The sequence below is a fragment of the Polypterus senegalus genome, chromosome 2 (genome assembly GCF_016835505.1).
Source record: "Polypterus senegalus isolate Bchr_013 chromosome 2, ASM1683550v1, whole genome shotgun sequence".
Taxonomy (NCBI): domain Eukaryota; kingdom Metazoa; phylum Chordata; class Cladistia; order Polypteriformes; family Polypteridae; genus Polypterus; species Polypterus senegalus.
In genome coordinates this window covers 207,348,545-207,361,566 of record NC_053155.1, presented here as the reverse complement: position 1 = coordinate 207,361,566, position 13,022 = coordinate 207,348,545, and the positions used below count along the sequence as shown (strand labels likewise).

The window sequence follows — 13,022 nt, the reverse complement described above, 5'->3', positions numbered from 1 at the left end:
AAAGGAAGGAGAGCAGAATGTACATATAAATAACATGATGAAATAATGACTAATGTTATGATGTAGGACTAAAAGTGATTTCCCTGTTTGAAAGACCATCAGCTGCCTCTGGTGAATAATTATAGAGCCTGATGGATGAGAGTAAAAACAACCTCATATAGCACTCTCTGTTACTGAATGTGCACCTGTGTTTAGTCAAAACCTCACACGGGGGTGACAGTCAATGGCCAGAATAATAGGCAGCTTCCTGAGTGATCACTTCATCCAATGAGTCCATTTGGACTCCTAAGGTTGAACTAGCCTTTTTATTTAGATTATTAAGTCTGTTGACATCACCTACACAAATGTTGTTTCCCTAAAATGCAACTGTATAGAAAGTTGCACTGGCCACTACAGACTGGTAGAAAATATGTTAAGAGTGGCCAGCATACACCAAACAACCTCATCTTTCTCAGAAAATAGGGGCAACCCTGACTCTTCTTATATACAGCTTCTGTTGGTACTCCACTCAAGCCAGTCATTCAGATCCACCTTGAGGTATTTGTAAGTCCTCATTACCTCAACATCTTAACCATCAATATGAACCAGGGGGTTCAATTTGCACCATTCCACAAAGTCCTTCACTAGAATTAATGATGATGTGACTGGCAATCGACATAACAACCTGTGACTTGCCTCCAAAAAAAGAACACAAAACGGTAACAACCATGATCTATATTTATTTATTTGGCCAACACTTTCATTCAAAGAGACTTACAATGTTTGAGATACAATTGGTTACATTTCTTCTTGTTTTTTCCTATACGAGCACGGGTAGGTGAAATGACTTGCTCAGGGTCACACAATGTCAGTGGTGGGATTTGATACCACAGCCTCAGGGTTTGAAGTCCAAGCCTTAACCACCATGCCACACACCAACAACATACTAAATGGTGGTGTAAAAACATCATAAACATAATAAGTTTAAAGTAAAAAAAAAAATTTGTGAAAGTTAAAAAAAATAAATAAATAATGACACAACCTATATTGTGTGCCCACACATTCCATTTCGGGCTGAACCACACAACAGGTCTCATCTCTGTTGATTGTTAGCCAACTTACAGCCCCAACAGTGTTTTTATGTCAGCCACAATACAAGTGTATTTTTGTCTCATGTTTAGTATTCCTCCCCTTACAACAATTTGCCAACACTAACCCTACAAGAAACACTAGGCCCCATCTTATACATTAAATCTAAAGTTCAGTGGGGTACCTAATGTCTTGCTACCACGCTAATAATAAAGAAATCATGAACTTTATCATTCTTAATATACAATATACTGAAATTAAAGTAATTGAATTTTTGTCTGGGAAATTGGAAACCACAAGATCAAAGTGCAGCCCATACTGTAGAAAATAGGCAAACAAGGCTAATTGTAAAATGAGATACATTAGTCACCTGTACTGTCATAGAGATACCAAAGTTGCCTTGTCACTTAAATGGAATGCAATTATTACATTTTGTAGATGGCAGCTGAGATTTACACTGAGGGTCATGTATTATGTCCCTCCTGTCAGTCAGCAATTAATTTTCTTTATGTGTAAAAGCATTAGTTTAATTAAATGTTACAGATTTATAATATATAAGAATACTATACTATTAAAGCATAAAATATAGTAAAATGCAGTATTTTATAATTATCATTTAACACTAGAATATCCATAAATATGACATCAAACCTGCTTAATTCATTTCAGGGTCACCAAGCCAATTTAATGTAACCTCCCCAGGTGTGACATTCATACCAGGACCACTAATAACCAGAAATATGTAATGTTGTAATTATTTTCAAAGAATTATAAAGCATCTTGTAAATGGTGTGATTCAAACTCAGCTCAGAGTAAGCTTTTTTTGATTATAAATATTCTAATATCCACTTTTTTTTATTTATCCATTCATCTATGTCAGTTTTCTTCCAACTTAAGGTTACTTTTTTAATCTTTCAGAGTGATTTTGCTTATTCTTAAATGAAGATATTCCTTGTGCAGTTTTTTATAAATACTGAGAAGCACATTACTTTTATTACTCCCAAGGTTATTTTGAATTGTTCCTTTTAATTAAATTAATTCTTTACTAAACTCTTTACAGTCTGATGAAAATCTTTGCATTTTTCACAGTTAAATGTATTTTCTTTGCAGAAAGGAGTGAAATTTGAGATACAATTAGATGAGAAGACAGAAGAAACCCCTCTTGAAGAGGTAAACAAGAAAACTCAAAATTGTTATACAAATATTGTTATATATTTCATTTTGTTAAATTTAGCAGGACTAATTTTTCAATTTTTCATCTTGATATTTTCTATTTGTAGGCAAGAACTTTTATTTTTTGTGGATTGAAATTTTCATTTGTATCAAATATATTCACAAATAGCAGACACATATCTTCATTGTTTAATATTAATTTTGTTTTGTAGATCTTTGTATTAACAGGATATTCAAACGATTTAAAAAAAACAGGAATTAGTTGTTGAATATAGTACTGGCTTCATCTTGTTTTTAAGATTTCATAAATATATTTTGGAATCTTGTAAATAGGTTCAATGTTTACGTACTTTTAGGAAAATGATATTTTGAATCAAACGTTGACTTTCCTTGATGGGGAGTTTCTGAAGAAAGTTGACTGGAATATTGGCAAAGACAATGCAACTCCAGAGAAAGGTTGGTGATTTACTACATTCACCACTATCATTATATTTCCCTCCATTAGTACTGGAACAGAAAAGTCAAATGTATTATTTTTAATGTTTGAAAAAGCAAATAAATGGATGCTTATTTCTGTGCAGACATACTTTTAGGTTTTAGATTAATATGGCGTTTTTTTATTCCATCATATGTATTACAGTTGAACATAATTATTACAAAAAATACCTAAAAATAAATATAAGGAGTTTATACCTTAGGTTGCAACTGAAGGTATCAACAAATTCTTGGTTTATTCTTTTTGGGGTCAATGCCAAAAATTTACATTTTCATTTATTCCTTGTTCGTTTCCAAAAATCAAAATGCACACTGGATTGAAATGAAATGAGGAGATTGACTTGGCCAGAGTTAAGACTTTCTAGTTGTTTTTTTTCTGCCAATGGACATCTTGTTAACATTGGCAGGATTTTTGGGCTATTTTTGGTGCATGTTGAAATTAGCAAAATCTTCTGGATTAATACCAGAAAAATGTTCTGAAGTAATCTTTCTCCAACAGTCACGTGTTATGTCATCAATAAATAGACATGAACTAGTTCAGAGGTGGTCATATATGTGAAAATCCTAATCCTTCCTTTATTTTTATATCTGAAAAGCATTTGATTTCGATTGTGCTTCCATTCTTTCCACTTTCTCATTGCCTTAACTTTAGTAATGGTTTATTTTTGTGTCATCTTTTCATAACTTTTTTTTGCAGAAATGTACTGGCTCATCACTGTAAATTTTACTGAATTCCTATATGGCCTGCCTGTTGCCTTGATAACAGATTTGCAACTTGAAGCATTGCCTTTATAATTCTGTATTTGAATTATTCTGTGAATGTGATATCAGAGAAACAATGACTTCAGGATGCTTCCCCAGACATATTCAATTCAATGACTGTGTTCTTTTCCCCATTTTAACCATTTTCTTTTTAGTTGCCAGTTATGGCAAAGGTGTTGTCTTTCAAACTCTGACTCTAAGGCCAGCATTCCAGAATTGTTTTTCCTTTGTTGCAGAAGACACTGGTATTTGATGTTTATTTAAGGAAGAAGCCAGCTGATGACCCATAAGGTTGTCTGTTTCTCAGACTTCTGTCTCTGATGTAGCTATCATCATATGCAGCTGTACATTTGGGCTTTCCCCTTCTTTTTCTGTCCTGGTTAGGTCCAGTTTGTCCTCTTCATGCAAAATAGTAATAGACACTTTTATATGAATTTTTCAGTTTCTTGGTAGTCCCCGCACCAAAAAAATGGACTGATGTGTTTCTTGAGAAAGCTATTTCATTTTAGTCATTTTTGAACCCAGAACTGAGATGTAAAAATACCAGTGCCTTGCAAATCAAACAAACAGAATCATTGATTGCAGTGGTAATGTAATTACAAATGTTTCACTAATAACTGAATATAATTTAAAATGACGAATTAAATATATGCTAAGAGACTTGACCATTAGGGCACAGAAGGAAAAAATGTCTGCTGAAAACTGTGCTTTATGGTCATACTTTGATAAAACTGAATTGTTGAAAAGCTGCAAAAAACAGTCTGCTTGATTCTTCATTTCAGGTAAGACTTCATCTTCTTCTTTCGGCTGCTCCCGTTAGGGGATGCCACATCTGTCTGCATACTGATTTGGCAAAATTTTACACGGGATGCTCTTCTTGACATAACCCTCCCCATTTATCCGGACTTGGGACCAACACAAAGAAACATGTACCACAAACCACTGAATGCTGAATTGTCCTTCAATACATCTTGGACAATTACTGCAATTCTTTTTGAGTGATTTTGTATCTGTAAAGCGTGTATTTTTTAATGATAATGACTCACTGCGAAATTGTTTTTTTAATGGTATTTACATGCAAGCATGAATATCATCATCATATGTGTACAATAGCGATGGCAGGAAATACGCTTGTTCACTGCACACAGTGAATTCTTCCATCTGTAGCTTTTTCTAGATGGCTTGGTCCACAGAAAAATGATAAAATGGATTAATGGCAACATCAGAATTTCAGCAATATGAAGCACCCTGTAAATTAGTCCACTTTAAGATGTGCCAAAGACACATTTTTCTTTCTGTTTCTTTTCAATATTTTAAATACTGTCTTTGCTTTTCTTCTGTCTCTGACTGCAACATTCTAAGGAGTTCTGGCTAAAACTGTCATGTAAAAGAACCTCAGACCCGACCTTTGACTTATCTCCCAAAGTGTCCAGGATTCTGTGTTTGTTTCTCGTTTACAAGTGACAGTGGTCCGATTTTGGGCAACTTAATAGTCATGCTTTTGTTCCTAATATTGTTTTTGACTTTTATGTTTTTAAACAAGCTAAGTCCTATGAGTAATTGTAAGTTCAATATTCATATATAGCTATGTGTCACTAAAGCTGTTTAAAGCAATAATCACTACAACACAAGACTTACAGATTATTGATTATTTTTTCTGCTTGCCTCAGAGCATTTGCAAATTTAAACAGAATCAAAATGATGGAGCTTCACAGCTGTCCTGGAGCAAACATCTTTACCTCTGCACTTCTCAACTTGATTATACGGGCTTCCTATCTGATTTAAAGAGATTTTCAAAACTTGGCTACTCAGTTAAAAATTATGTTAAATTCCAGTGTCTCAAAACACTTGTCATTAAAGCTTACTCCATTAAAAAAATAAATAATATTGGTGCTCAACCAGGTGGCCATACCCACTATTGTTCCTTTATTTCCAGGTAAGCTGCAAGATGACTGAATATACCATAATTATAAAATAGCAGCAAAATTCTTAGATAACTAAAAATCAAACTACAGCCAGGGTGTCAAACATAAGATAGTATCCATAAGTTTTGCTGGATACTACAGTGTCTGCATCATGTAGGGATAGTAAATACATGTAAGTTCAAAAAACAAGCACCTTTTGTCAAGACTGCTGTTAAGTATAAGAGGATAAATAGCATGGCCTGTGTAGGTGGGGGCTCTCATATATGACTGTGGCACACTAGAGACCTTGGAGGAATAAAGGTTGAGAATGACTGAATTAGACCATTTAGATGCCCTCAAATTTTCTTTCTTGGCATGCTAAAATGCTGTTTCAAATATCTTGTTGAACACTGTGTGGCCACATGAGGGTGCTCCTTCAACATGCTCACCAAGTCTTTGAATAATTTTCCCTTCTCTGTGATAAAGGGATGCCTGCCCCAGCACTCTGAAAATGAAAAAAAGGTAAAAGTAAGCATAAACAACTGATATTTACATTTTTATTTATTTGCTTTACAGATGTTTTTATCGAAAAGCATCAAGTAACTTTAGGTTTGGGTCTGTTTGTTCAGCAAGTGTAATAGGACAGGTAACAACAGTTGATTGCCAAAAAGATGTAATAACTAATAATTTACAATCATAGATTATAATCAATAAAGCATTTAAGGTTAACCAACAAATGAACCAACAATATAAAAGATCACAGAACGTAGTTTTTTTTTTCTTCTTCCATCAGTTAGATAGATATTCACAAAACAGACAGGTCTTCAGTTGACTCTTAAACACATTGAGGGTGTCAACAGTTCAGATGGAGGTGGGCAGTTCATTCCACTAACTGGGAACTACACAGGTACGCTGGTGGCACCACCAGATGCTGTTCATTCGCAGATCTGAGTGGGCAAGAAGGAGCATAGTACCTCACCAGTGATTCCATATACTCAGGTGCTGACCCACTGACTACTCTTTAAGTAAGCATCAGGGATTTGAACTTAATGCATGCTACTACAGGGAGCCAGTATAGCAACCTATAGAGAGGAGTGACACGTGCCCATTTTGGCTGGTTAAATGCAAGATGGGTCTCTGTATTCTGGATCATCTGCAGCAGTTTGATAGCACATTCAAGATTCAAGACTATTGTTATTTCATCTATATACAGTAGTACAGCATACAGTAAAACAAAACAACGTTCCTCCAGGACCATGGTGCTTCATAGAACACAGGACAATGAAGAATCCACGACACATAAAATAAAGACACATAATATATAACAAGGTGCATGTGATTCAAATGTGCAAACATGTGCAACCATGTACAACATTGCAGAGCAGAAAACATATAACATATATCAGATCAGTCCATGAGTGTTCAGGAATCTGACTGCTTTGGAGAAAAAACTGTTACACATTCTGGTGGTGAGGGCCTGAATGCTTCAGTACCTTTTTCCCAATGGCAGGTGTGTAAACAGTGAATGTGAAGGGTGTGTTGGGTCATTCACAATGCTGGTGGCTTTGCAGATGCAACGTGTGGTGTAAATGTCCATGATGGAAGGAAGAGAGACACCCCGATGATCTTTTCAGCTGTCTTCACTATCTGTTGTAGGGCTTTACGATCCCTGACCGTGCAATTTCCGAACCAGACAGTGATGCAATTGCTCGGGATGCTCTTTATGGTTCCTCTGTAGAATGTTGTTAGAATACTTGGTGGAAGATGGGCTTTTCTCAGCCTATGCAGGAAGTAGAGCCACTGCTGGGCTTTCTTGGCTAAAGAGCTGGTGTTGTAGGACCAGGTGAGGTTCTCTGCCAGGTGGACACCCAGGAATTTGGTGCTATTGATGACCTTCACAGTTAAGCCATCAATGTTCATTGGCAGATGGTCACTCTTAGTCTTCCTAAAGTCAACAATCATCTCAAACAATCATGTTTTGTCTACATTCAGAGACAGGTCATTGGCTTTACACCAGTCTGTTAACAGCTGCACCTCCTCTCTGTATGCTGACTCATTGTTGTTGCTGATGAGACCCACCACAGTCGTGTCATTAGCAAATTTTATAATGTGATTAGAGTTGTGCGTTGCTGCATAGTCATGAGCCAACATGTGCGTACTCCTGTCAGAAGCGAGTTCCAGTAGCCCAGAAGTGACAAGACCAGAGCCTGGACCTGAAGTTGTGCTTTATACTCTGTCAGATAAGGTCTGATCTTGAGGCTGTTGTACAGCGTCAACCCACATGAATGAGAAACAGTAGAAAGGTGGTCAGAAAAACATAGCTGCTCATCAATCTCAAACCCAAGGTTGCATACAGACTTGGCAGGTATTTGTGACACTGAGCCAAGCTGTACAGAAATGGGGAGTTGAACAGACTGGCTGCCTGGGATCACAAGAAGCTCAGTTTTTGCCAGTTTGAGCAGTAGATGATGGTCTTTCATTCAGGCTGAGATATCAATTGGCATATGTGGGTACTCCTGCCAGAAGCAAGTTCCAGTAGCCCAGACGCGACAAGATCAGATCCTGGACCCGAAGTTGTGCTTCATACTCTGTCAGATAAGGTTTGATTTTGAGGATGTTGTACAGTGTGAACCCGCATTAATGAGGAACAGTAGAAATGTGGTCAGAAAAACATAGCTCCTCATCAATCCCACCCCAAGGTCGCATACAGAATTGGCAGGTATTAGTGACAGTGAGCCAAGTTGTACAGAAATGGGGAGTTGAACAGACTGGCTGGCCGGGATCACAAAAACCTCAGTTTTTGCCAGTTTGAGCAGTAGATGATGGACCTTCATCCAGGCTGAGATATCAATAAGATATGCAGAGACTCTAGCTGATACTGCATTGTCCTCCTGAGAGAATGACAAGTACAGCTGTGTTTCATCGGCATTGCACTGATAAGAGAACCCATGGGATTGGATGATGAAGCCCAGTGAGAGGGTGTACAGAGAGAAAAGGAAGTACTGAGCCTCTGAATACACTTGTCTGGTGTGGCTTTGACAACTCTCTTCACCAAGATACACTGTAGGATCTGCCTGAGATGTAGGACTCAAACCATCTGAGAGCATTTCCAGTGATGCCAGTGTCAAAAAGGGTGGCAAAAAGGATGTTATGGTTGACTGTGTCAAAGGCAGAAGAGACTAGGACTGATGATAGTCAGGACCACCATTAGTAGAGCCATCTCAGTTGAGTGGTTCCATTTGAAGCCGGACTGGTTGGTATCAAATAATCCATTCCATACAAGGAAGGAAGAGACTTAGTTAGAAACAGCATGTTCAAATATTGTGGAATGAAAGGAAAGTAGATGTGTGTAGACAAGTGACAGTTGCATTTGTGGGAGTACAACTTAGTTGAGAACAAGGTCAAATAGATAATTTTGGTTACATGAATCCTAGTTTGTATTACATGTTTTAGGTGAATCCCCTTCCTAAAAAGGTGAAAATAAAGCTAATCCACAGTTTTTCTGTTTAGCCCACATGCATCTGTCCCAAAGATATCAGGGTAAGAGATCTTTTTGTAGTACAATATTCAGTGAACCAGGGTGAAGTTCTGCTCCTCTTAAGTGCCAATCGTGAACTGACGTTAATGAAAATGAAAGCCTTCCCTGAAAAGAAAGAGAAGAGTTCTTCACCTTTTCCTTTGTGGATTCCCTTGTACTTCTGACCTTGGCCCTGAAGGAGGTCGCAAAGTGAAATGTGACATCTGACTTTAGCTTTTCAGCATACGCCATGTGGAATGCTCCCCTTAGGGTCTGTCTATGACACTCCATCACTGTAGATGTTGAAACTGAATTAATAAATCTACATTTTATCTCTTGCATTTCAATTCAGCAATTTCTCTCTAATTCTTTCCTTTAAATATGAGTCTATTCTGCTATCAGCACTTACTAAGTGTCTGCTTACATTTTTGTTCTGATTTGATGCCAGTATATTTGTAGGCTGTATCAGTGTTGCTCTATATTGTTTCTTTGGTTTTAATTAACTTGTCCTGTCATTGTGTGATCCTTTGCCTTGTATTCTTATTTGCTTATTAAATGTTCCCCTTCATACTATCAAAGGTACTATTTAAAGTAAAGAAAGGATTGCTAATTTATTCAGTGATGCAAGTTAATACCATTTTATCTGCTCATGCTTTTACAAAGTTCGTTTGTTCTATTCAGCCTCATTTTGCATTGCAGAATAAAATTTTCCTTGTGCATTTATAAATCTTTTCTATACTAGGCATCTACAGCCTGCTTTCTAAAAGAAATTACATCCAGAACTAGTTTATTATATGTCTAAATTGTCTAAAAAGCTTTAAGGACATTTACCTTACATTTTACTTATGATGCCTGTTAAAGAGCTATTCTATGGAATTTGATCTATCCTGCTTTATGTTTTAATTTTACACTTACTCATTAATATTACACACATTCTGATCGATCTGAATGTGCTTTTCAGCATTAATGCTTATTTCTATCCTTGTCCTTGATCTAGAATTAAGCCAACCAGAGCACGATATGGCTGAGGTTGAACAAAGGAGGCAGTGGAATCAGGGTCCTCCCCAAACCCTGTTAAGAGCCATAGCCGAAGCAGATGTTTCCTCAGTATGCCCTACAATGCATGGAGATATCTTAGGTAAGACAACATTGCAAAGAATCCTCATTCACTGTTACCTTTTCATGCATATGTTATGATAATTTTCATATATTAGTTTTCAAAGATAATGATAAAGTACCACAAGTGTTTATTAAGGGGCATTAATGGCTGTTATTTGAAAATAACTTATGCTACAGTGCTTCCAAACTCACATCAAATAAAGACCTAAGGCTTTCCACATTTCTGGGTTTCAACATAACCTTTTCTGGACATGTGCTGAGGTAGCCCCACATGCTCACTTGGCCCTCCAAAACACCACATCTTTCTCATTCAAATCATTAGACTCACATGTCCTTGGAAACGTACTGCAAATTACTCTTTACTTATTGGGATTTCGTAATGTAATCTGAGTTTAGATGGCCCAAGTCTGAAGTCTTATGTCCAGCAAAGACATCTCTCAATAAGGAGGGGGTCATACCTGATTATATTCAACACAATTTTCAGGCTGAGCTCAGCACTATCCTGTGAAAATTAAAAAAGTTAAAGATAAGCAGTATAAGAACTTTGTGGAGTTTGAGATGTCATTGCCTTATAACTTATTTATTTAATTTATGTTATTAATGGACAATAGTCACTTGTGGTTTTTTGGAATGGCAGGGTTCACTACCAAGCCTATGAGTGAGAGGGAGGCTACGTGTTACTGCTTGTTTCTAGGATTTTTGTGATAGGGCCACTGCTGTTGGGTTGGGATCCTGATAGGTATATGCTGAATGCGTGTGTTTCCAGTGGGCGGAAAATGCAGGATGCACACATTTGTCTGGTTTGCATCTTACTATCTCATTTTTTGTCCTGATTTTCTGCCTTTTTGACCAATACATTGTTTGCATTTTAGAATATTAGGAGCCTATGACTGAATATCAAGTCTCCAAAGACATACCTAAATTTTTCGCTAAGAATTTTTTCATTACACTTGACAACTGCAAATTCCAATAAACTGGGAGGGTTTATTCTTATATGTCATGGTCTGCAAGGTAAAACACTGGATGCAGGTTCTAATTAATTTGAAGTGCTTTTATACATGCTGAAAGAGTTTGTCAGTTAAAAAGCTTGCAGTATGCTGCCTGTTCTGCCTCACCCTAAATGTCATTTCCTCTATATGTAAACAGGTAAATCTTAAAGCTGGAGGATTTTGAGATTATTTTGGCATTTCTAATGGAATCTTATGCTCAGCAAGGTTTCCAGTTTCACATTCCACACTCAATGGATTTATGTACTGTACATTTATTACTGATTTGAGTTTGGTTGACTCCTTTAGGCTACTAAATCCATTTGTCAAGGTGTCCGTGTTCCTTGTTCTTTTACAAACATTATCATTCTGACTTCAGGATTGATTATATTTTAATTTCTCATTTTCTGGCAACCTTGCTTTCTAATGCCACTCTGTAATTAACTGTTCCAGCTGAATGTGCCCTTCTCTTTTCAGATACAGCCCATTGGTGGTAAAAAGCATTATTACTGCAGAATCCATGCTAAGTTCTCTACTAAGTTAGACAAATTCATAAGAATGAATTCTAGCTCCATTGATGGTCCTGCTTAATATATAGTTAGATGTTATGGGTGTCATAAATGCCGTTGTTCTGGTCTACATGCAAACATTTCACTAATTGGTGCAAGGCTCATTAATTTACTTGTATTAAGATTGCTAGTATATCTAGCTGGTATTTTTCAATTTCCGGTATGAGGTTCATGTTCTACAGTCAGGTTCCACTGCCCTTAATGCCAAAGTTACAGTACACAGTGAGGAGTAGACATAAAATAAATTTTCATAATGAATATGAAAACTAAATGCTTGGACATAGCATTCAAAAATAAATGTAAAAACTAAAGTTTAAAATTCACACATTTCCAAATATTGTCACTATACCAACAAAACATATATATGTAGTCAGTTATTTTTCAAATAGAAAATAAAACTACACGATAAACTGTTGATTGATCTTCCCTCGTCCAATATAGGCAGTTAGAACTTCTCACAAAGTTATAGAAAGAAGGCGGGTTGGACTGATAGTAAATCAGGGGCCATTTCATGTTGTGATGTGATAATGTGATTGTAACAAGCACGTTATGAAAATACATGAAGGGATATTGAAACAATTTACATGAAGAGTACCTACTGTAATGTGTCTCATGTATGTTTCCTATAGTATTACAAGTATTTATTTAAAAAAATGTAAGCCAGATGTATCTGATGTACATGTTGCTGTAGAAAAGTATTTGCTTTTGTTATGTTTGTTTTTCAGAAGATGAAGATGCAATGTATCCTGTATCACCACTGAATAGGAAACATTGGGGTGCACAGCCTCCTACCACTCTCCTGAATATACTAGCAGAGGCAGAAATGACCTCTGTCATTTCCACAATGAATGAAAATGAAGCAGGTACAGAATAAATTACTAGTTGAAAATCATACATGGCATCCACTAACAGTCACAAACCCACCACGGGCCAGTCCCGACAGCATCAGGATCAAAACAGGAAACAACCCTGGGAGGGGTGGCAGTCCATCATAGGGCCCAATCATGCGCCATTACACACTCACACTGAACAAATTTAAAATCTTCAGTTAGTCTAAAAAATATTCCACTGAGGTATAGAATGAAATGTTAAGTACCCGGGGGAAACACACACAGACATAAAGAGAACATTAAAACAAGTGGTTGCAGTATCTGATCCCAGGATACCAAACCTATGGGGCAGCATTGTTAACCACTGTACCACTGTGCCAACCCCGGCTGAAAATCATATACCCAATTATGGATGAGTTGACAACATATACACTACCAGTCAACAGCTGTGACAGAAATGTTCATGTTTTTGATAGAAATTGATATCTTCTTTTATCCCGGTATCTTTAAATTGATTTATCCAGTAAATACAGAGAAGACATTTCTAGTGTTTCTAATAGCTATTGATATGTGATATGCACTGTGAACGGGACCCGGAC

At 36.7% G+C, this 13,022-nt stretch overlaps 1 protein-coding gene across 1 annotated transcript in view; it reads left to right on the top strand.

The window, feature by feature from the left end:
* LOC120523687 (serine/threonine-protein kinase Nek5-like) overlaps positions 1-13,022 on the top strand; it is an 84,780-nt gene that overhangs the window by 64,292 nt on the left and 7,466 nt on the right. Inside the window, exons 18-21 of the mRNA XM_039745238.1 lie at positions 2,179-2,238; positions 2,598-2,697; positions 9,917-10,057; positions 12,319-12,456. Of these exons, the coding sequence (XP_039601172.1) occupies positions 2,179-2,238; positions 2,598-2,697; positions 9,917-10,057; positions 12,319-12,456 (439 nt within the window). The remainder of the gene's footprint in view (positions 1-2,178; positions 2,239-2,597; positions 2,698-9,916; positions 10,058-12,318; positions 12,457-13,022) is intronic.